At 44.4% G+C, this 20,697-nt stretch overlaps 1 protein-coding gene across 1 annotated transcript in view; it reads right to left on the bottom strand.

Annotated features, from left to right (window-relative positions):
• Window positions 1-1,643: 1,643 nt before the first annotated feature.
• CTNNA1 (catenin alpha 1) overlaps window positions 1,644-20,697 on the bottom strand; it is a 174,225-nt gene continuing 155,171 nt past the window's right edge. The window contains exons 12-18 of the mRNA XM_087816341.1: window positions 12,685-12,885; window positions 11,760-11,911; window positions 6,335-6,445; window positions 5,086-5,267; window positions 4,838-4,943; window positions 3,698-3,832; window positions 1,644-2,834 (exon numbers count right to left, since the gene is read on the bottom strand). Of these exons, the coding sequence (XP_087672467.1) occupies window positions 2,547-2,834; window positions 3,698-3,832; window positions 4,838-4,943; window positions 5,086-5,267; window positions 6,335-6,445; window positions 11,760-11,911; window positions 12,685-12,885 (1,175 nt within the window). The 3' untranslated portion in view covers window positions 1,644-2,546. The remainder of the gene's footprint in view (window positions 2,835-3,697; window positions 3,833-4,837; window positions 4,944-5,085; window positions 5,268-6,334; window positions 6,446-11,759; window positions 11,912-12,684; window positions 12,886-20,697) is intronic.

Below are 20,697 nucleotides of genomic sequence, written 5' to 3' on the forward strand. Positions count from 1 at the left end.
AAACCGCTGTAGATCTGAGCTGAGAGAATGACACAATCTGGCTTGTATTATGGGGATTATTGTGACTGCTGTGCGGGTCAGGGGAACAGGATGATCAGGGAAGCCCAATGGGGAGGTTACTACAGTGGTCTGGGTTCAAGTGACTGGCAGTCCTCCTCTTGGCATTTGCCCCCTTGTGTTGTCCCCCTCCCACAGTGTACCAGAGTTGGTCTGTGTGACCAACAGAATATGGTGGCAGTGACAGTTATATTACTTTCGAGATCAGGTTTTAAAAAAACCATGCGGCTCCCATCTGCTTGCCATTCTCCTGGATCATTCACTGGGGAAGCCAGTGACCACACTGTGAGCTGCTCTGTGCGATGGCCCACGTGGCAAAGAACCTAGGCCTTCTGCCAGCAGCCATGTGAGGGAGCCTGGAAGCAGTTCCTCCAGCCTGTCTAGCCTTCAGACACTGCAGCCTCACAAGAGACCAAGTCAGAACCTCCCAGAGCTGTTCCTGGATTCCTAACCTTCAGAAACTGAGGTAATAAGTGTCATTTTGGCTGCTAAGTTGGGGCAATTCGTTACAAAGCAATAGGTTAACTAATATGATGACCAGGTGACAGTAAACAGAAGTGGTGAGAAGTAGTTGGACCCACAATACATTTTAAAAGAATTTGGACAGGTGGAGTTTGAGTCAGGCAGTTGTAAAAGTCAAGGTACAGGAGAAGTCGGCAATTAAAGCCAGGAGCCTGGTTAAGTTTGAAAGCGTGAGTAGAACCAGAAAAAGAGGCCCAGGTACTGAGCCTGGGGGTCAGCACAACTGTTAATGACTAGGCAGAGGTGGAGATGGGTCCCCCAGTAAGAAGACAAAGCCAGGGTGGAGCGTTCTAGAAGACAAGTGAGGAGCTTTCGGGAGGAAGAGTGTGTTCACCTGGGCACTTGTACAGCGAGGTTGGTAAGATGAGGAAAGAGCCAATCAATCTGATGGTGCTGGCAGCCCTCTTAATGGGGACGGGAGTCAAGTGGCGGGGAGGAGAGTAGACTGGAATGGCAGAGAGAACGGGAGGGAGGAGGGAACGACTATATACATCTCTTCAGGGAGCTTTGCTTAAGGTGCAGATGTTGGCTGGGAAGGGACATGGAGTTTGGAGGCGGCTGTTATCCTGGTATGGTTGTAAGCTGATGGGAACTCAGAAGGGGGTTAGGGGTGATATCCATGGAGACTTTAAGGACGCCTCCAAGGTTCTGAACCTTCCCCTTGAAGGGTGGACACAAGAATTCCTGACATAGGCATGGCCCTCCCTGGTGGGCTGGCCTGGAAGGTACAAGGGCAGGCTGTGTGGCCCTTGGCCTAGATCAGCGGTGGGGAACCTTTTTTCTGCCAAGAGCCATTTGGCTATAACATTTCAGGGCCATACAAAATTATCAACTTAAAAATTAGCTATGAAAAAAGCCCCTACATTTATCGAATTTTGAGTCCCACCTCTGGTTGCCTTGGCAGGGCAAGACCAAATGACTTCCCGGGCTGGACATTCCCCATCCCCGGCCTAGGGCCATGGGCATAGTCCCCTTGCTGGGACACTGGGGGAAGATCCAGGAGATGTTTCATGTAAAACCTGACTCTGCTGGAAGGCAAAGAAAACGACTTTGGCTTCTTGGACTTGGTTTCATGGTGGAATTTATTGGGAAAAGTTAGTGTAAAAAACATTCAAATTCATAAAATTTAAATAAGACAGTAAAATTATACCTTGTAGCTATAGTAATCGCTATATTAATCACAAATAAGGTAAAGTCTAAATTATTGCCTAAGCAAACACTATTTTGTTAGGCTTCTGTTGCAAGCCCAAGGCAGGAAACATTGTGATTATTAGAAGTGAGCCCAATGATGTATTTGCATTTGAAGCTGAACAAAAGGAAACAAGCATGTTCTGATTATGGCATCACAACATTCTGGCCTGAAAAAAGCAACTTTATTAATATGTCCCGCAGCAGAGCACATTAGTAACTGTAACCATGCATTAAAATTCCCATTTCATGTCATAGAGTAATGTTTTCTTCATGATACATTATGTTTTACGTGGTTTGTCCCTCTCAGGACCTTTCTAGGAGCGTTCCTTCTCTGGGCACAGCTTTCTAAGACACCCAGATTGTTTGCCCTGGGACATCTTTGGCATTTAATACCAGCCAACTTGCCAGGACCCAGGGCTGGTAGAAGGTCCCTCCCTGAACAAAGGGTGAGTCAGATCTCCCCTTCTCTCAAACCCTAATGCCACACCACACAACTTAGTCAAGAATGTTACTAACAAGTTAATGTGGGATTCTCTTTGGTTATGGAATTTTTATTTTTATTTAAGCTTATAAAAAATATAGCTAGAAATATGCTCCTGAATTCTAAAAGTATTTGTGACTGATTTAAACACAAATACGTCCTTGCGAAATTCACCACCTGGCCAGGTTTAAAATCTGCCTATTTCCCTGTGGAATCTAACATCAGTGCTCTACTTAGCAAATACATCTGAGTGAAGAACAGCCCCAGGGGGTGGGGGCAGCTGGCTAGGGCAGCCTTAGATGCTATCCATGGCTCTGAACTCGCTGAGGGCCTGCACAGGGTTCACGTGCTTCTTCTGAGATGCCCGTTTAATCTTGGTCTGTGTTTCATCCTGTTTCTCTCTCTTCACCAAGGGCTTTTTCTCAGGTGCCTTCATCTTCCATGACACAGCTGGGAGGTTGAGGGAAGCCATACCCTGAGATTTCTGGTATTTGGTGGATGCCACATAGGATGCCTTCACTGTCTGCACCACGGCATTCATCAAGTTCTTGGCGGCCTGGATCAGAGACATGGCGCTGTCCACCTAAGAGACATAATCATAGGGTGGTGAGGAGCACAGGCCTGATCTCCAGCCCCCCCCACTACTCCGCCTCCAGGGATGGGCAGTAGCCCTTTTACTAATTAGCTCTCTCCCAATGGCTGCCTGCTCTTATCTAAACACCCCGAAAATGCCTGTTTCAGATCTTTTGTAAGGCACTGTCCCCAGCCTCTCAATAAAAAAGAAAAATTTTGTTAATATTTTTCCATTGCTTTTTCAGAGAGTGGAAGGGGGGTGGGGGTGGGGAGAGAGAGAGAGACATCTATTGGTTGCCTCCCACACTCGCCCCGACCGGGGCCGGAGACTGAGCCTGCAACCAAGGTACATGCCCTTGACCGGAATGGAACCCAGGACCCTTCAGTCCAAGGGCCGATGCTCCAACCACCGAGCCAAACCAACTAGGGCCAACAAATTTTCTATCCAGGATAACTGACTAAAGGCCGCCTCCTCCAGCTTGTTTAAGTGAATAAAAAACTCACCACTTCCAGTCATGCCCAGGGGCACTGACCCTGTAGGGTGAGCAAATGGTACCAGTATGTATAACATACAAAGTTTCTTTGAAAGGAAATTCTATGGTCACAGCAGAAGCCAAGGGAAATTACTGGAGCCCAGCACACTGAGCGAGACCACCTCTTTGCCCTGCCGTAAGTGACAAGAGGTCCAGAAATGTGACATGGTAAAGAGACAAAGCAGGATACTACTCAGCAGAGCAACCGAGGTACAGCCCTTGGCTTCCAAGGAACAGACAGGGATTTCCACTGCACACCTTTCCAGTGCAGGACAGGTAAGGAGTTTATGTGGAAAAGGCCAGAGCCCACCAACCACTTCTTTTCACAGATGATACTTACTCCAGAGACGACGAGCTCCCCACCAAGGTTTTGTACCTCGGCCTTGACTTTGCTGCAGATGTTGAGCTGGTGGCAGTAGAGGGCGATGCGCTGCAGGTAGGCCAGCAGGTCCTGCTTACAGGCTGAGTCTGGACACTGATGGGAGAATAGGTTTAGCACAGAGCACCCCAAACACACCCACCCCCGGGAGCTATTTCTGAAGCTCTCAGTATGCCACCAAGAGGCTTCCTTGTTGGAGCAAAGGGCATGGGAGGTGAGTTACCCAATTACCTGGGGCAGTTACCCAGGCCCCTGAAGGTGAGAAAAAGCCTCAGCAAGCAAGAGCCTGGTTCTAGAGAAAAGTCAGAGTGCTCTGAGCTCAGTAATAACCCTCCCAATGGCTCTTCTCTCAATTATGGTACACTAAACATCTGAGGAGAGGAGAGGTTCACTTCAGGCAAAGATGGAGGATGAGTGAATCAAAGTGAGAAAAAAGCACTTGGGGTGGTGAGGCCTTGACCAGCACTGGGAAATTCAAAGGCAGCCACTGCCCAATTCCTGTCTTGCTGCCAAAGCTCAGGGCCAGCTTCAGAAGCTTTATACAGAGAAGGAAACAGAGCACCTCTGAGTATTTACCGCAAACACTTCCCTCTGTGAGACTGGGCACAGTGAGCGAGCGCGTGGTATAAACAGACCTGTAGACCACGCTGGAAATTTTGAATTTTATTCCAAGAAGCTACAGGAACACAGCAGAACCCTATCGGACTCATATTAAGATGGTTATGTAGGAGGTAGGAACCATGTTTTCTGACATATCAATACAGGGAATGAAGGGGTTTATGAAGGCTGGATAGTTGAGGACACAGATGTCTGTCCCCAACTGGGGCACATTAGCCTGCTTCTATGAAGTGAATCCACGGGAAGAGGCACTCACACACCTGGGGTCAATGTGCTAGGCTTGCAGAAGCAGTACCTGCTCCGAGCTGAAGTTCTGAAGAGAACTAACAAGTCACCAGGAGAGGTTAGTTTTTAGCTGTGACTCAGGACAGGCACACCTGCTCCAGATGTGCGCTCTAATGAGAACTGTTACGGCCACCTGAGGAACAGACCAGGCTCGGCTGCCTGAGACCCAAAGTCCCACATGGCAAGTCTGTCACTTACATGGTCTGCGATGGTACGGCCAAGTTTATCCATCCTGGATCCTGCCTCAGCAATTTTCTTGGCAGCACTGATCACATCTGATGTATTTTTGAGCGGTCCTTTACCTCTGAGAGAAGGAAACAAGGATTATTGTATGGAGCCCCTCAGAGCTGGCGGTGGGTGGAAAGAGAAGCCGGTCCTGCGTGTCCGAGGTGACCTGTGGGGAGGAGAGCTGCCCTTGTGCAGCTGGTGGGGCCGGGTGTGCTCACCGGGTGAAGTCAGTCATCTCCATCATGATCATGCACATCTGCTTGGCCAGCACGATGATGTCGTTACCACTGTCATCCCATTTGGACACTTCAGCATCCAGCTTGCTCTTTTCTTCCTGGAAGCTGGCCACCTGTTCCGCAATCTTTGCTTTTTGCTCTTGGGGAAGCTGAGCCATGATTGCCTAAAATAAGCAGCACAGAAAGCTCTTACATGAAGAGAATATGACATTCTCACAGTACATTAGCCAAAAGCGTTTTCACCAAGCAATTATAGGCAGGATAATGCTTTAATAGGTTTCATTTTGCCTGAAGGGCCATTCCCGACCCATTTTTAAGAATAGTTTTAATGTGGAGGCAAACAAAAAGGGGTACAGGGCTAATGTGATCACACTTCTGTAGAAGTTTCATCCTGTCTCCTGCCATGGAGAGCGGAGATGAGCAGGGCTAATGCTTGCAGCCCCTTCCCTGGTGGGCCCTGAACAAGCATTTCCTGTGACTATATTGCATCTCTAATTTTTCAAGGCGAACTGAAAGTGGTTTTAGAATGTAAATTTTAAACTATGCAGGCAGAGGACCTACTGAGGAATATATATTCTGTATATTTCAGTGGCCATTTAAACCTTATCAAAGCAGCACCTAGAGGCCTCCTGCCCTCCCCCCCCCCCCCCGCCTCCCAAAGTGCTCATGACTGAGTGGGACCTAAAGCGCGAATGCACTCACTGTTCAAAATGATTTCTGAGAAGTAAAAAAAAGACTCCTTAGAAATATTTCTTGGCATCCTCCCCAAAACATAAATGCTATTGATTGAAGATTTAATGACTGAAAAGAATGGAAAGGCTCTGACTTTCTTGAATATCCCACTGTTATTTTTTTAAAACCATAAATAAATATTTCATACCCATGGTACTACTGATATGGGCAAAGACAGCAATCCTTTGATTTTACAATCCTTTTAACAAACGTTGCGTTGATTAGATCCTAGGGCTCTCCTGATGCAGGACTTGGTCCTAAACCAAAGCCCCAGGGCACAGCTGAGGCCCACTGTCCTGCTCCAAACTGAGGAAACACTTTGGAGGAACCTACAATTGACTAGCAGATACCACAACTTAGGTTAACTTCCATCCTACTGCCAGGAAAAAACAAAGGGGAAAACCAGGTTCTCAATACTGAGAGAATTTTCCTGGAAAAGAAAAGCTAAGACCTGAGAGGGACAGGGAAGGTCTGCAGAACAAGTTTACTGATTCCTTACCCGGGCACTCTGGCCAGCTATCAGCTGATCATCTTCTGTCTGGACGCTTGTCCTACTTCGGACATCAAAGTCTTCTGTCTCAAAGTCAGAGTCATCCAACTCCTCAGGAGTCTGCCACCAAGAGAGAGATTATGAGTCAGACACAATGTTGGGCCTCTAGCTGTCCCGAGCCTCTCAGCCGACACCCTGCCTGATGTATGAACACCCAGAATTCTGGACTTTCATGTGCAGTATTCCAAACAGGTGTGGGTAATAAAGCTAAAAGCACTCATCGTTCACCTGAGACCCTGCCTCACTGATGCACATGTGGGCAGTTTGTCCAACAACAGTAAGTGAGGTCACCACATTTTTAGGGCTTCAATTCCCACCCCTGAGTTAAGATTCACTCTTCTTAATGCTGCATCTAAAGACAAAGGTGAGAACTGTCCTGGGTAGAAAAGGTATTGTATTAAAAATAGAGTTATTTTGAGATTCAACATGGCGGCAGACTGAGTGGAAGCTACACTGACCCTCTCCCAGGACCAAACTGGAATTACAACTAAAATAGACAAAAACCATCCTGAATAATCAACTGCAACTGAAGACGAGCTGGGGAGCACCCTCACAACCAAGCAGGAAAAGTGGAGACGCCATAGAAACTGGCAGGAAGTGCGGAAGCGAGAGGGCTGGCTGGGCTCCCACAGGCAGCAGCTGAAGGTCCGGAGGGTGATCTCAGCTGTGGGGGTTCCCACTGAGGACACTGGGGCCTAAACCCCAGGCTGGGCTCCCCAGCCCAGAGCATCAGAACTCAGAAAGGTGCCCACATAACATCTGTCTGCAAAAAGCAGCAGGGTTTCTCTCTGCCAGGGAGAGACAGCTGGAAATGCAGGCACCCTCTTAAAGAGCCAACACACAAAGTTTCATGTGCAGCCACTCACCTTGGGCTCCAGCAGGGGGAGGACAGAGAAGACTGGACTGGAGCTGAGAACCTAAGGTTGTGGGTTCTGGAGATAGAGCTCAGAGGGCACCTCCCTGGATTCCTGTGCCCAGTCATTCCCCCATAGGGCAGAGGACATCATCAGGAAATCTGCTGCTTTTGCGTGGGGGGGGGGTAGCAGTTGCCCCACCCTGCTGGAAAACCTCTCACCCTACCCTGTGGAGTTTCTACAGCCTGAGGCTTGTTAAGAGAATCAGATTAATCAGCCTCCTGGCAGAGGCAGACCTCAGAGTGCTTTGAGTCTTTGCCTGATCTGTTTCTGTACCTGGGCCTTGGAAAAGCAGACTTTGGTGTGCATCTTGGTCCTGTCCAAACACACTCAGCCCCAAGAGAGGGGACTCAAGGTGTGGGTTGTTGATAGCTCCAAACAGGGTACTCTGGGCCAGTCAAAAAAAGCGTCTGACACTGGCCTGCACCAGAGACCTTCCAGAAAGACTGAGAGTCCTAGCAGGCCTACCTAATACATAAAAACAAACCCAAAGAAGCAGCCAAAATGGGGAGACCAAAAAGCAAGCCCCAAATGAAAGGACAAAAGAATTCTCCAGAAGAAGAGCTAAATGAAATAGAGATATGCAATCTATCAGATACAGAGTTCATAATACTGATTGTAAGGATGCTCAACAGCATGAAAAAAGGTATGGAAACTGTTAAAAATGACCAGTCAGAAATGAAGAATGGCATAGCAGAAATAAAGAATACATTGGAAGGAATAAACAGATTAGAGGAAGCTGAGGACTGGATCAGCGAATTAGAAGACAGGGTAGAAAAAAAATCAGAGATCCAAAAAGAAAAACAAAACAGGAGGACAGTCAAAGGGAGCTGTGGAACAACATGAAACATAACAGTATTTGCATCACAGAAGTCCCAGAAGAGGTCAAAAGTAAGCAAGGATTAGAGAACCTGTTTGAAGAAATAATGGCAGAAAACTTCCCTAACCTGGTCAAGGAAAAAGTCACACAAGTTCAGGAGGCACAGAGAGTCCCAAGCAAGAAGAATCCAAAGAGGCCCATGCCCAGGCACAACATAATTAAAATGCCAAGAATCCAAGACAGAATATTAAAGACAGCAAGAGAAAAGCAATCTGTTACCTACAAAGGAGCTCCCATAAGGCAGTCAGCTGATTTCTCATCAGAAACTCTACAGGCCAGAAGGGAATGGCATAAAGTATTTGTTCAAGGTAATGCAAAACAAGGATCTGAAACCAAGACTACTCTATCCAGCAAGGCTATCATTCAAAATAGACGGTGAAATAAAGACCTTTCCAGACAAAAAGAGGCTAAAGTAGTTTATCACCACCAAACCAGAATTGCAGGAAATGTTAAAGGGACTGCTGTAATAATAAGAAACAGAGATAGAAACATAGGCATCAAGAATTAAAATGGCAATAAATAAGTACCTATCAGTAATAACCTTAAGGACTTTAAGGGAGAGATCAACAGCAATACAGTAATAGTTGGGGACTTTAACACCCCACTGACTTCAATGGATAGATCTTCCAGATAAAAAGTCAACACAAATAGTGACTAAATGGCACACTAGATCAGATGGATTTAATTGGTATTTATAGAACATTCCACCCCAAAGCTGCAGAATATACATTCCTCTCAAGTGCACATGGGTCACTCTCAAAGATAGACCACAAGTTAGGAAACAAAACAAATCTCTACAAGTTCAAAAAGATTGAAATTATATCAAGCATCTCAGATCACAATGACATAAAATTAGAAATCAACTAAGGTAAAAATACTCAAAAACATTCTAACACATGGAAGCTAAATAGCATGCTATTAAACAATGAATGGGTTACCAGTAAGATCAAGAAAGAAATCAAAAACTTCTTGGAAACAAATGAAAATGAACACAGAACAACCCAAAATCTATGGGACACAGCTAAAGAGGTCCTAAGAGGGAAGTTCATAGTACTGCAGGCCTACCTCAAAAAGCAAGAAAAATTTTTAGTAAACTGTCTAACCCTACAACTTAAAGAATTAGAAAGCTCCCCTGTGAAGCCATCTGGATCATGGCTTTTGTTTGCTGGGAGTTTTTTTATTGCTGCTTCAATTTCATCAGTTGTTGTTGGCCTATTCAGGTTTTCTGATTCTTCCTGATTCAGTTTTACATAATCTCACTTATATGTGGAATCTAATAAAATAGATCCAGAAACATAGAAGCATGAACAGACTGATGAATCTCAGTGGGATGGTGGGGGTGGGGGTGGGGGAGTCGGTGGGGAGAGATTAATCAGAGAACTTCTATGCATAGATGCATAACCCATGGGCACAGACAATAGTGTGGTGAAGGGAGGGTATCAATGGGGGGAAAAAGAGGGGGATATCTGTAATACTTTCAACAATAAAGGATAATAAAAATGCCTCCCCCAGTAGAGATATTTTATACAACATTAAGCAGATTCTTATAACTTTCCCAACTTTACAACAAAAAGAACATTAAATGAATTAAATAATACTGGGCCTTCCCTTAGGGTACCAAAGGCTGCTTTGAAGTAAAAATAGACAATGGATTTTTATGTAGTTTTTTTCCTTTGATAAAAGGAATGTGGCAGGTAAGGTCTGAGTCAATACCAAAGGGACTGATTAGTGGTCTAGCTCTACTTTAATTATGAAATAAAATTCTTATTTTGAACAACCTTCGGCCTTGCATGATCAGCTGCTGACTTGAAACATAATGTCTTCTGGAAGTTATCAGTAAGGGGGGAGCAGCCGGAACAACTGCCTATGACAGGAGGGCATGAGGCAAGTCCCTCATCTGCACCAGGACCTAATCCAAGCCCAGCCCCAGGATTTGGGGGAGGATGTGTGAGAAAGCATCTGAAACTGCCAGGAGTCTGTACATGTGCAACAGCCAGGCCTGTCACATGAGATATCAGTAGGCCATAGAGAGCACGTCAATGCAAGATCCTGGGGTCTCTCTGACTTGGGAGCTACCATTGCCCACTTTAATCCTTTCAGAGCTGGAAGACAAATCCAAGCTGCCTGTCTGCCCCCAAGATGTGGTTTCCCACAACCCTACTTGCTTCCCCAAGATGGAATCAAATTTGTAAGCATCTCCTGGAGAGTGTGCAGTTTCAGCCCACTTAAATCCCCAAAATCACTGACCTCCTCTTCATAATTAAGGTTCCTTTTATTCTATTTCTAGGTGTCTGTCAGCATGGAAAGACCTCTGGAAAAATAGGGCTGCGTTCATTGCCACTGGTGTATGTGACCAGAGATCCCTTCACACCACTGAGACATAGCAGCTGGGTGTAACTGTGATTTCATCCAGGCCTCCGCCTAACATGGGTCCTTCTTTAGCAGCAGCAGGATTAAAGAAAGCAAAAGCCTCCACCAGCCCCCACCCCTAACATGTCCATGTCATTTAATGGGGCCTTCAGGAACATCCATCAGCCAACCAGGCAGTCCCTGAACAGTTCTTTTTCTTTCTCACCCCAGAGCAGAGCAGTCTTGCTGAAGAGTTTCTACATATAAAATGGATCCAGCCTAATGCAACTACTTTCCAGCTGACAGTCCAGTGAGGTTCTGCAGCTACCAGGCTGAGGGGGTAAAAAGTGAGCAGGAAGTCTGACTAGAAAACCATGAAGGTGTAAATGTAACTCCTCTGACCCACCTAGATCAACAGCAAAGCAGCCACCTATGCTGTAGGCAGCACCTGGCCCAGGGCTGGGGAATGGCCATGCACAGGCCCTGCTCGCAGCTTCCAGAGCCACACGCTTAATCTCAGAGCACCATGTGAAGGATAACTGCGATGGGAAAGGCATCTCTGAGAGCCAGGCCTAGCATCCTGGGGGTGCATTACAGAGGGGTTGGTAGCTTCTCAAAACCTATTATGCAAACCCTGAGGGGGCCCTGGACACTCTCTCAGATGGTGAGAACTGCTGCTCTCTCAGAGATGGGTCACATGGGGCCCTGAGCAGGTGGCACTTCCATTCAGTTATGGTGAGAGGGCGCAATGCTTGGTCATGCACCAGGGAACATGACCAGGGGCTGCCACACTCCCTCATCCTCACCCTGAACACACTGGGGATTTGGTATCCTGCCTGTGGCCCCTTCAAAAAGAGAGGCTCCAAGTGAAGAGTAACTTCAACCTGCATTAAGGAAATATTCCCTCCTCTGAAATTAGCTGAAAAGCCTTTATTTTCTGTAGTTTCTAACTCAAATGGAAGCCTCCTATTTGTAGTGACCATTTGCTCTGAATCAAATCATCAAGGCCAACTCATACTAGCTCCTGTTCTCAGCCTGAGTATGGGCTCTAACTTGCAACTAAAAGTCATTTTAGACAACATAATTAAATATATCTCATTCTAACAGCTTTTAGATTCATGGTTTTAATATACTGCCAACGCATCTGCTGAGTTCCAGAATGATGCATTGTGTTCAAGTTTAGCAAATGATAAGAAAGAGCTGTTAAAATGTCTGAAATGCAGTTACTCACCCGTATCATCAACACCGCTTTCCTGATGTCCCGGATGCCATCATACACCAGGCGGGAGGCATCGATAAACTCATTCTCATCCATGGGCTGGGCGGGGTCTGAGCTGAGGGCTTCCACAGCCGCTTCTACTTGCTCAGTGAAACGTGGCATAACTGCAGAGAAAAGAGGCAAGGCATGGCAGATCCTGCTGGCCCAGCAGACATCATTCTATTAGCCCTCCCTAAGTCTACCTCACTCATACAGAAGGAGGCAAGGAGTATGAGGAAGAGCCTCTGCTTCTACCTATGTGAGAAGTATTTATGGTTGAAATAAATTAAATGACGTATTTTATAAAGACTCCAAGCATTGTCTTTATCTCTGACGAGATTTTACAATAAAGGATTTGAATGGTTGATAACCTGAAGTGACGTTAATTTGAGAACTTAAGAATGGGACCCTCCTTAATTTAGTATTTATTCACTAACAGGAGACTTAACTCAAAAGTTCATCTTAAATAATAGGTTCAGAATTATTCCCATCAGCCCTGGCAGGGTGGCTCAGTTGGTTGAATGAACATCCCGTGCACCAAAAGGTTATAGGCTTGATCCCCAGTCGGGGCATGTGTGGGAGGCAACCGATCAATGTTTCTCTCTCTCCCTTCCTCTCTCTCTAAAATCAATGTAAAACAAACATATCCTTTGTTGAGGATTAAAAAAAGAATTATTCCCATCATTAATCATGGGACCCACATGAAGGAAATGTGTTTGAGGCCTTAATTTGGCTGACCAACTTTTCTCACTAGTATGACGGCCACCCAGAACTCTTGTCTTAAGACCAGAGTCCTGATCTCTTACTTCCCACCCACAGGGCCTGGACTAACAGGATGGCCTAGTCCGCCTGGGCTCTCTCTGTGTGGGGAGCACCAGTGAGGCAGGAGTTCCCATACCTGTGTTTGAGAGAAGCTTGGTGGCTTCCAGCACCTTCTCTGTGTAGACCCCTGGCTCATAGTTGTCCATTTCTGAGGTGACCACATGAATGACCCGGGCTGCCCGGCCTCGGATTGCGCCAGCTGTGCGGTCCAGCCCATCCACATCCTTCTCTTGGAGAGCAATGACGCATTTGTTCACATCTTCCAATATGTGATTCTCTGAGGAACAAGCAAAAACTTAATGAGGGAGAAGGCCTTTCACAAGACGACTTTTTTTGGCCTTGAAATTTTTTTTTTTTTCAATCATAGTTGGCATATAATAAATACAGTGGCACCTCAGTTTTCAAATGTAATCTGTTCTGGAAGACCGTTTGAGTTCTGAAACGTTCGAAAACCAAGGGATTAACAGCTGACAGCTAGACCTCAGGATCTTGACCTCAGTGGAAGCCACGTGGCATGTTCGACTTCCGAGGCATGTTCGAAAACCAAAGCACTTCCAGGTTTACGGCACTCATAAAAGGAAATGTTCGTCAACGTAGATGTTCGAAAACCAAGGCACCACTGTATTAGTTTCAGGTGTACAACTAATGATTAGACATTTATATAACTTACAAAGTGATCACCCCAAATAAGTCTAGTACCCACCTGACACCATATGCAGTTATTACAATACTGACTATATTCCCTGTGCTGAGAAGGGAACAATCATTGTAAGCTGGCATGTACCATTCACAGAGAGCCTGCTTTATGCCAGCTACAGTGCCAGAAGCTTTACATGTATCATTTCACTGAAGAGAACAGATTAACTGTTGGATTAACTGTCCCACAGAAACTCAACCTGGAGTCACCTCCAAGAACAAAAATCTTTATTCGAGGTTAAATAAAAGAAAAAGAGGCCCATCTGTAAAGCATAGTTGTTCTATAAGCCAAGTAGATGATTCAGAGAACAGAAACCTCAAGAACTTCTCTTGCCCAGCTGGGCGTGGCTCAGTTGAGCATCGACCTAGGATCCAGGAGATCAAGGTTCAATTCCCAGTCAGGGCACATGCCCGGGTTGCGGGCTAGAGCCCAAGTAGGGGGTGTGCCAGGGGCAGCCAATCAGTGACTCTCTTATCATTGATGTTTCACCTTTCTCTCCCCCTCTCCCTTCCTCTCTGACATCAATAAAGATGTATTTAAAAAAAAACCTTCTCTTTCCCTTAGATTTCACTGACCTTACATCTCAAAGTCTAAATTACAAGAAAAACTCACTGTAAAAGAAAAGTTCAGCGCCTTCCCTCCCTCCACTAGATGCCAATAGCAGCCAGCACAGCCCTATGGAACAGGAGAAGGGGCTGGAAAGCAGGCTGAAGCCTCTTCTGGAGGGCACTGAGGTAGTATACCCAAGGGGAAACTTTTGGCAACCCTCTTAAGGGCTGCAAGTGGCCTGTTGTGATATTTGTGGAAATCCCTGAATTCTGTTAAGCCAACAAGTGGCTCCTACCAGTCACAGCGCTGGAACTGGAAGACCCACCAAAACAATTTTTCCTCAAAGCAAAAAGGCTGACACTGGATCTCTAAGAGTAAGGAGTTCGCTTCAACCTCATCAATAACAGCAATGTGGAGACAACCCAAATGCTCAAGAGCAGAGTGGGTAATAAATTAGGGGCGTTACACAGCTGTTAAAGTGGATGAGGCTGATCTGTAGGAGCAGATGCAGGATGGGAAAGGGAATCTCTCTCACCCAGAGACCACCAGCAGACAGCCAGAATGACAGGGCTGCCAGACTCCACGGGGTGGGTGGGCAAGGAACACAAAGGAATGTCCCCAGGTTATCACCTAGCCATTTCCTTCCTGCTCAGAAAGAAGTTTTCTTCAAGACATGTAAATAACTCTTAGTGTCAAAGACATGCCCGCTCCCTTAAACCAAGAGAGTAGGCACAACAGGTGAAAAACTAATGGTCCCAGTCCTTCTGGAAGAGGCAGAACAATTAGTAGAAATGTAATCTGTTTAAGAAGCACATTTGGTCATTTCTCTGCCAGCCCTGGCTACCTTACGCTTTGGCGTGGCATTATCCAGGATTAGTTTCTGATGTAATCCACTTCCAAAGCCAATTACCTTCTTTCACAGCCTGTGCTAAGAGTCACATTATATGTGACAATGTTTGGACAGGAGAGAACAATAAGCTTCCCCTCTTAAGTACCCCAAACAAGTGGTCATGATATGCTATTTCCTTTCATCACAAGTACTCAGCAGACCTAGCAAAGAACAGAGCCACCACGATGCCCTGCCTTTGTGCTTCAGGATCCCCTGTAGGTCCCAAGAACCAAGGCCCTCCTTTTTTGTAGTTCCCAAGAGACTGCAGGCAGGGACTCTATAAGGATCTTTGTTCTAAAACCATGAGTATAATGAAATAAGATGAAAAAAATCACGAGAAAGAAAGAATGATGTGAACAATTACAATCCAAAAGAGATCTGGTAAAAACATCTTTGCTATGAAACTAAACATACTCTTACCATATGATCCAGCAATCACATTCCTTGGTATTTATGAAAAGATGAAAACTTATGTCCACATAAAAACCTGCACATAGATGTTTACAGCAGATTTATTCGTAATTGCCAAAACTTGGAAGCAACCAAAATGTCCATCAAATGGGTGAACAGATAAATTGAGGTACATCTAGACAATGGAATATTATTTGGCACTAAAAAGAAATGAGTTATCAAGCCCTGAAAAGATATGGAGGAAACGTGAATGTGTATTACTAAGTGAAAGAAGCCAGTGTGAAAAGGCTACGTGCTATATGATTTCTACTATATGACATTCTGGAAAAGCCGGAACTATGGAGATAGTACAAAGATCAGGGTTTGGAGAGAGGAGGGATGAACAGAGCATAAATTTTTTTCAGGGAGTGAATACTCTATATGAAAACCATATAATGTAAACCACCAAGAGTGAACATTACTGTACGTTATAGACTGTGGGTTATTTGATTTTAACAAATGTGCCACTATGCTGGGGATATTGAAAATGGGAAAGACTGTGCATGTGTGGAAGCAGGAATGAGACAGGAAATCTCTACCTTTTAATTTTGCTGTGAACCTAAAATTGCTCTAAAAGTCTTTAAATATTAAACAATCAATAAAATTTTTTCCAAGGAAATCCAAAATATAGTAAGAATTCCTATTACAAAAGGGGAAAAAAGAATGACCACAATATAGCTAAGACGACCATAATTTAGCATCTATTAAATAAAAAATTAGACTTGTTAGGGGTACTACTGAAAGAGAAAACACATTCAACTTTTCACACAAATTTTAGGGAGGGATATTATAAGAATGAATGGATTTGGAGCCCAGCAGAAGCATACAAACTCTCTACATATTACTATTATTATTTTAATCCTCACCTAAGGATATTTTTTCCACTGCTTTTCAGAGAGAGTGGAAGGGGCAGGGAGAGGGAAGACACATAGAGACATCGATGTGAGACACACACATCGATTGGTTGCCTCCCACACAAGCTCAGAAGGGCCAAGGATCGAGCCTGCAAACAAGGGACATGCCCTTGGCTGGAACCCAGGACCCTACAGTCTGCGGGCTGATGCTCTAACCACTGGGCAAAACTGGCTAGGGCACATATTAATTTCAACCAAACAGAATGGTACTGTGCCTGCCCACCATATTAGGCCTTGGGTTAAAAACTGCTGCTTTTTATATTTATTTTTTTTAACTGAATCTAACGCATTTTACACTTGTATCTTATACCGCTAAGAAAAGGAATAAAAAGTAAAGAGAAGATGATACTAACTAAACTATGAACCAATGTTTTCTCGTATCACTAATATTTAAGACTCATCCATTTCAGAATTGTTAATACATGGGCTGGGGCACACAAAAATCAATGGAGCAGAGATTCTTTTTGTTCACTAAACAAAGTGGCCCAAACTTCCACCAAGGATTTATTAACCTTCATCTAGACAGCTATGGTTTAAAAAAAATCAACTAAGACCTTGAATTCATACTGCTTTTTATCCAGATGAATCCAAACCAGGAAAGGGTTTGCCATTCTTCAGCAACAAAGAAAGCCTGTTTCAGGAAGCCTACTAAAGTAATATTCTCTACCCTCATTGAACAGCTGTGTCTAGGAAAGCCCCGGGTAGCTGAGGCCACCCTACACCCAGGACACAGCATCAACCCTGCTCTCTACACTGGAGCCCAAGTGAATCTCCACTGGATATGTGCAAACATGGGACAGTTGGAGGTACCCAGACTAACTTAAACCATAAATTATTTAAGCTTTAACTGCAATTCCCAGGAAACTCAGCCTGGATCTATTATGAGTAGACACACCAATCTGCACTCCATTAAAGGCTCTGATTGTTCGATACAGTATTTTTTGTAGGTGCTTCAAGAGGGGGGAAAAAATCATACACATACAACAGTCTATCTACAAAGGATCATATTATGGACACTATTATGTCTGTTTTTCCTTTGAAAACCTTTTTAGGTCTGTATCTACAGATCTACCTCATCTATTTCAATGGCTGTGTAGTCCCCATTAAATATATGGAGGGGCCATTATTCATTTATCCAGCCTTCTCTTACACATTTTGGTTGAAGTGAACATCCTTGTGCAGGTATTCTGGCAAACATTTGTGTACATGTCCTTGGGGAAAGTTTCTAGCAATAGGATTACTAAATCAAAGGCATACATGTTTAAAGCAGATGTTTGGTGCCTAACTGCCATCTAGGAACCAAGCCAGCTGGCATTCTCCAAAAAGGATGCATAAACTTATACTTCAGTCCACAATACATGACAGGGCCCATCCTGCATACCCCTTGCTCTGGATATCTTTATTGGTGCACTCTTATGCACACATAGAAGATAATATTAATAAGATATAAAGGACTTACTATACAACAGGAAATATTCTGAGTACGTGACATTTAACTAAATGGTAGCTATTTCTTTTTTGAAAAAAATCACCATTAATTAATGAGGAAACTGGGGCACAGAAGTATTGAGTAACTTGCCTGAGGCCACACAGCTAGTAGGCATGGGAGTCAGAAATCAAATCTAACTTGACTGCTACCTATGCCACTTCCTCAAAAGAAGAAACTCCAGTTTTGCGTTTTTGCTATTAAACACAAAAGCAAAAATTAGGTACAATAATCCTTTTATTTAATGTCCTCCAAATAAGACCAAATTCTTTGGGCACAATGATACATAAGGAAGAAGAAAGTGTACACATTACCACTCTTGTGTGTTGCCCCAAAGTAGCTAATGCCATTTTATTATATGTTTCTAAGAGCATTTGGTAAAGAAATGCAATAAACCAGGTAGAACCACCTGCATCTTTAAAAATTAAAAAAGGAACCAAAACTTCCACATGTAAGCAGAGTAAACAAATGAAAAAGTAAATTGCACTTCCATGGAAAACGTTTATCAAATGCAATTCAAATGCAATTCAAACAGTCTTTATCACTTTGATAAATTTCAAACCACCATCCTTAAGGGATCAATGTAAATATATTCATGGTTTGCTCAATGCTCTCTAGCATCCTAAACCATATCCAATATTTACAAGGCAACATTATGAATAGAACAGCTTGGGGGCAAGGAGTCCCCATTCCCTCTTCCTTGGGGGTCACATGCATGTACCTCTCTCTATTTTCAAGTGCTACTGTCTCATATTTGATATGCAGTAACCCGAGTTCCCCTTGCCCTGCAGATTCAGAAAACACTGGCATCAGGGTCTTAGTGGCTTCACCAGATTATACACAAGATGACCACTACTTTTGAGCCACAAATGTGGATATGCCTTGTGATAAGTAAAAGGAAACTTTTAGAACCAATGGAGCAGAATATCCAGGAACAACACTAAAGCAGCACAGGGTCCTCTCAGTCCTGTTCCCGAAGTAACTTCCCCTGGATGGGCTACAGCAAACATCCAGGCCCCATGGATTCCAAGTGAGAATATGATGAAGAATCATTACTGGAAATATTTCAGAAAAACTCTCACACTGCCAGAGGGCCACAAGGTGCCAGAACACAGAACACAGCCAGAACAACCACTCCCAGGAGTCAAGTGGCATTATCACTTTTCATTTGGAAAAATTTTATGAAGCCCACCAACCTTAAGCCAGACCCCATGCTGGGCACTTGCCTGGTAGCCCCCCTACTTAGAAACATACTCACCTCACTGATGGGACTACTGAGGCACCAGTATGTATAAGGGCAAAGGGAAACTGGCCAAGGGGGCAGATCAGCATGAGGCTGCCCATGACCGCTGCATATGACACCTGCTCTCCAACCGATGGTGCACACGATGCAGAGCTGCACAAGGACCAAGAACTGGGACCAGTGGGGGCTGCCCAGTTAAAAGTGAGGTTCCTCTCAATGAGAGCCGCCAGCCAAGACTTCCCTACTGAGGCTGTGTGCCATGACATAGGGAGACATCTCTAATCCCCCCACATAAAAAGTGCCAAAACTGCTATGGGTGAGGTAGGAACATGAGGGTATAAAGGAGTCTGAATGCTAAAAATTAACTGGTTACTGGAGAACTCTGAACAGGCATTTGCTTGCCTCCCCCCTTCATCCCATACCCTTAAAAAGCACATCATAAAAATCAGAGGAATTCTTAATTAATTACTTGACAATGCTAAGCAAGTCTGTGACAAAACATTAGAGAAACACACCTGGGTAGACCTCTAAAATTCAGATGCTCTGGAAATACCACCACTTTCTGACTAAAAGAATTGTTCTATATTTTTATATGCTGAATAGAAACTGTCTAAACTCCTTTCCATCAAGTCAACCCTTACACTTTCCACATTTGCATAAAAATTGAACATACCAGACAAAAGTATACCTGTTAAAGAATCTGATTTCTCTTTACCATTCTTCTGTTTTATGTCACAACCCTAATGCTACTGCCTGGACCCCCCTAACTGCTACTGCAGAATCCCTTTCTTCTCAGATTTGCAGAATGATGTTCCAGGAACATTTGATTCTCTTTCCTTTTGTTTTGCTCTAAGAAGGACTGAAAATCCCTTGAGACCAAGCCTGAGATACACCCACTAATCAGAAGGAGGAAGTTTAGAAATGGCATAGCTGTCTCCAGAGGGGGGCTTTGCATTGAGTTCAGAATCTGTTGTTTGCTTAAAAGTGTGCTCTGAAGGTGGAATGTTTTTCTCTAAACCTATGAAAAAGACTAAGTCAGTACTTCACTGGGATAAACAACGGGAGGCCAAGATTTCCCAAAAAAGCCACTGCTGCATTTTTGGCACCTGCAAAGATGTGCTTCCAAATGGGTTTTTGTTTTAAAGTACCAGCACCTGTAATTTGGCAGTCGAGCAGCAGCATGGTTTACCCTCTCTTTTATGCAGTTTATGGATTGCCTGCTCCTCACTATGTCAAATAGAGCCACCAACCCCAAGGAAAGCAAGCAGAGACCGGGGGACACTGGTATGCGGGACACACTGTCACCTTATGTAGGTCACTGCTGGAGGACTGTGCTGTGCATGTACTTAGGCTCCGCTTCTGTTTCAAGCACCATTGCCAAGTGCATCTCCCACGTTCCAACCTGTGGTTGTAGTTTCAGCCCTACAAGTACCAGCCACTGACTCTGCCCACAACTGCTGGCCTCGGGCAGTCTGGCACCTCCAGACAGCAAGCAGTGCAGCCATGGGCAGCAGAGGCCCCATTAAACGGAGAATGCAGTTATACTTGTTTAACTCTAAGGAGATGGATTGAAATTTATCTTTGTGTGATAAACAGTGAATTGCAGTTGACAGACATTTTCTATATGAATGCAATTTACTATGTCATTACCAGTTTATGTTTATATAATGAAATCAACTGTTTTTGTGAGGTGAATTACCCAGATTTATTTTTTGCAAGTTCATAATTAAATGGCATTTAAATATTTCCTCTGTTTTCTGTCTGTGCATCATGCAGACAGAGTCTTTTGAAAAGTAGGCAGTTCAACTATGATCATTTGTGAGGAAGAGAGGAGGAGATTTCCAAGGAGGGAAACAAATTA

Source organism: Miniopterus natalensis, chromosome 4, assembly GCF_054644295.1.
Source record: "Miniopterus natalensis isolate mMinNat1 chromosome 4, mMinNat1.hap1, whole genome shotgun sequence".
NCBI lineage: Eukaryota > Metazoa > Chordata > Mammalia > Chiroptera > Miniopteridae > Miniopterus > Miniopterus natalensis.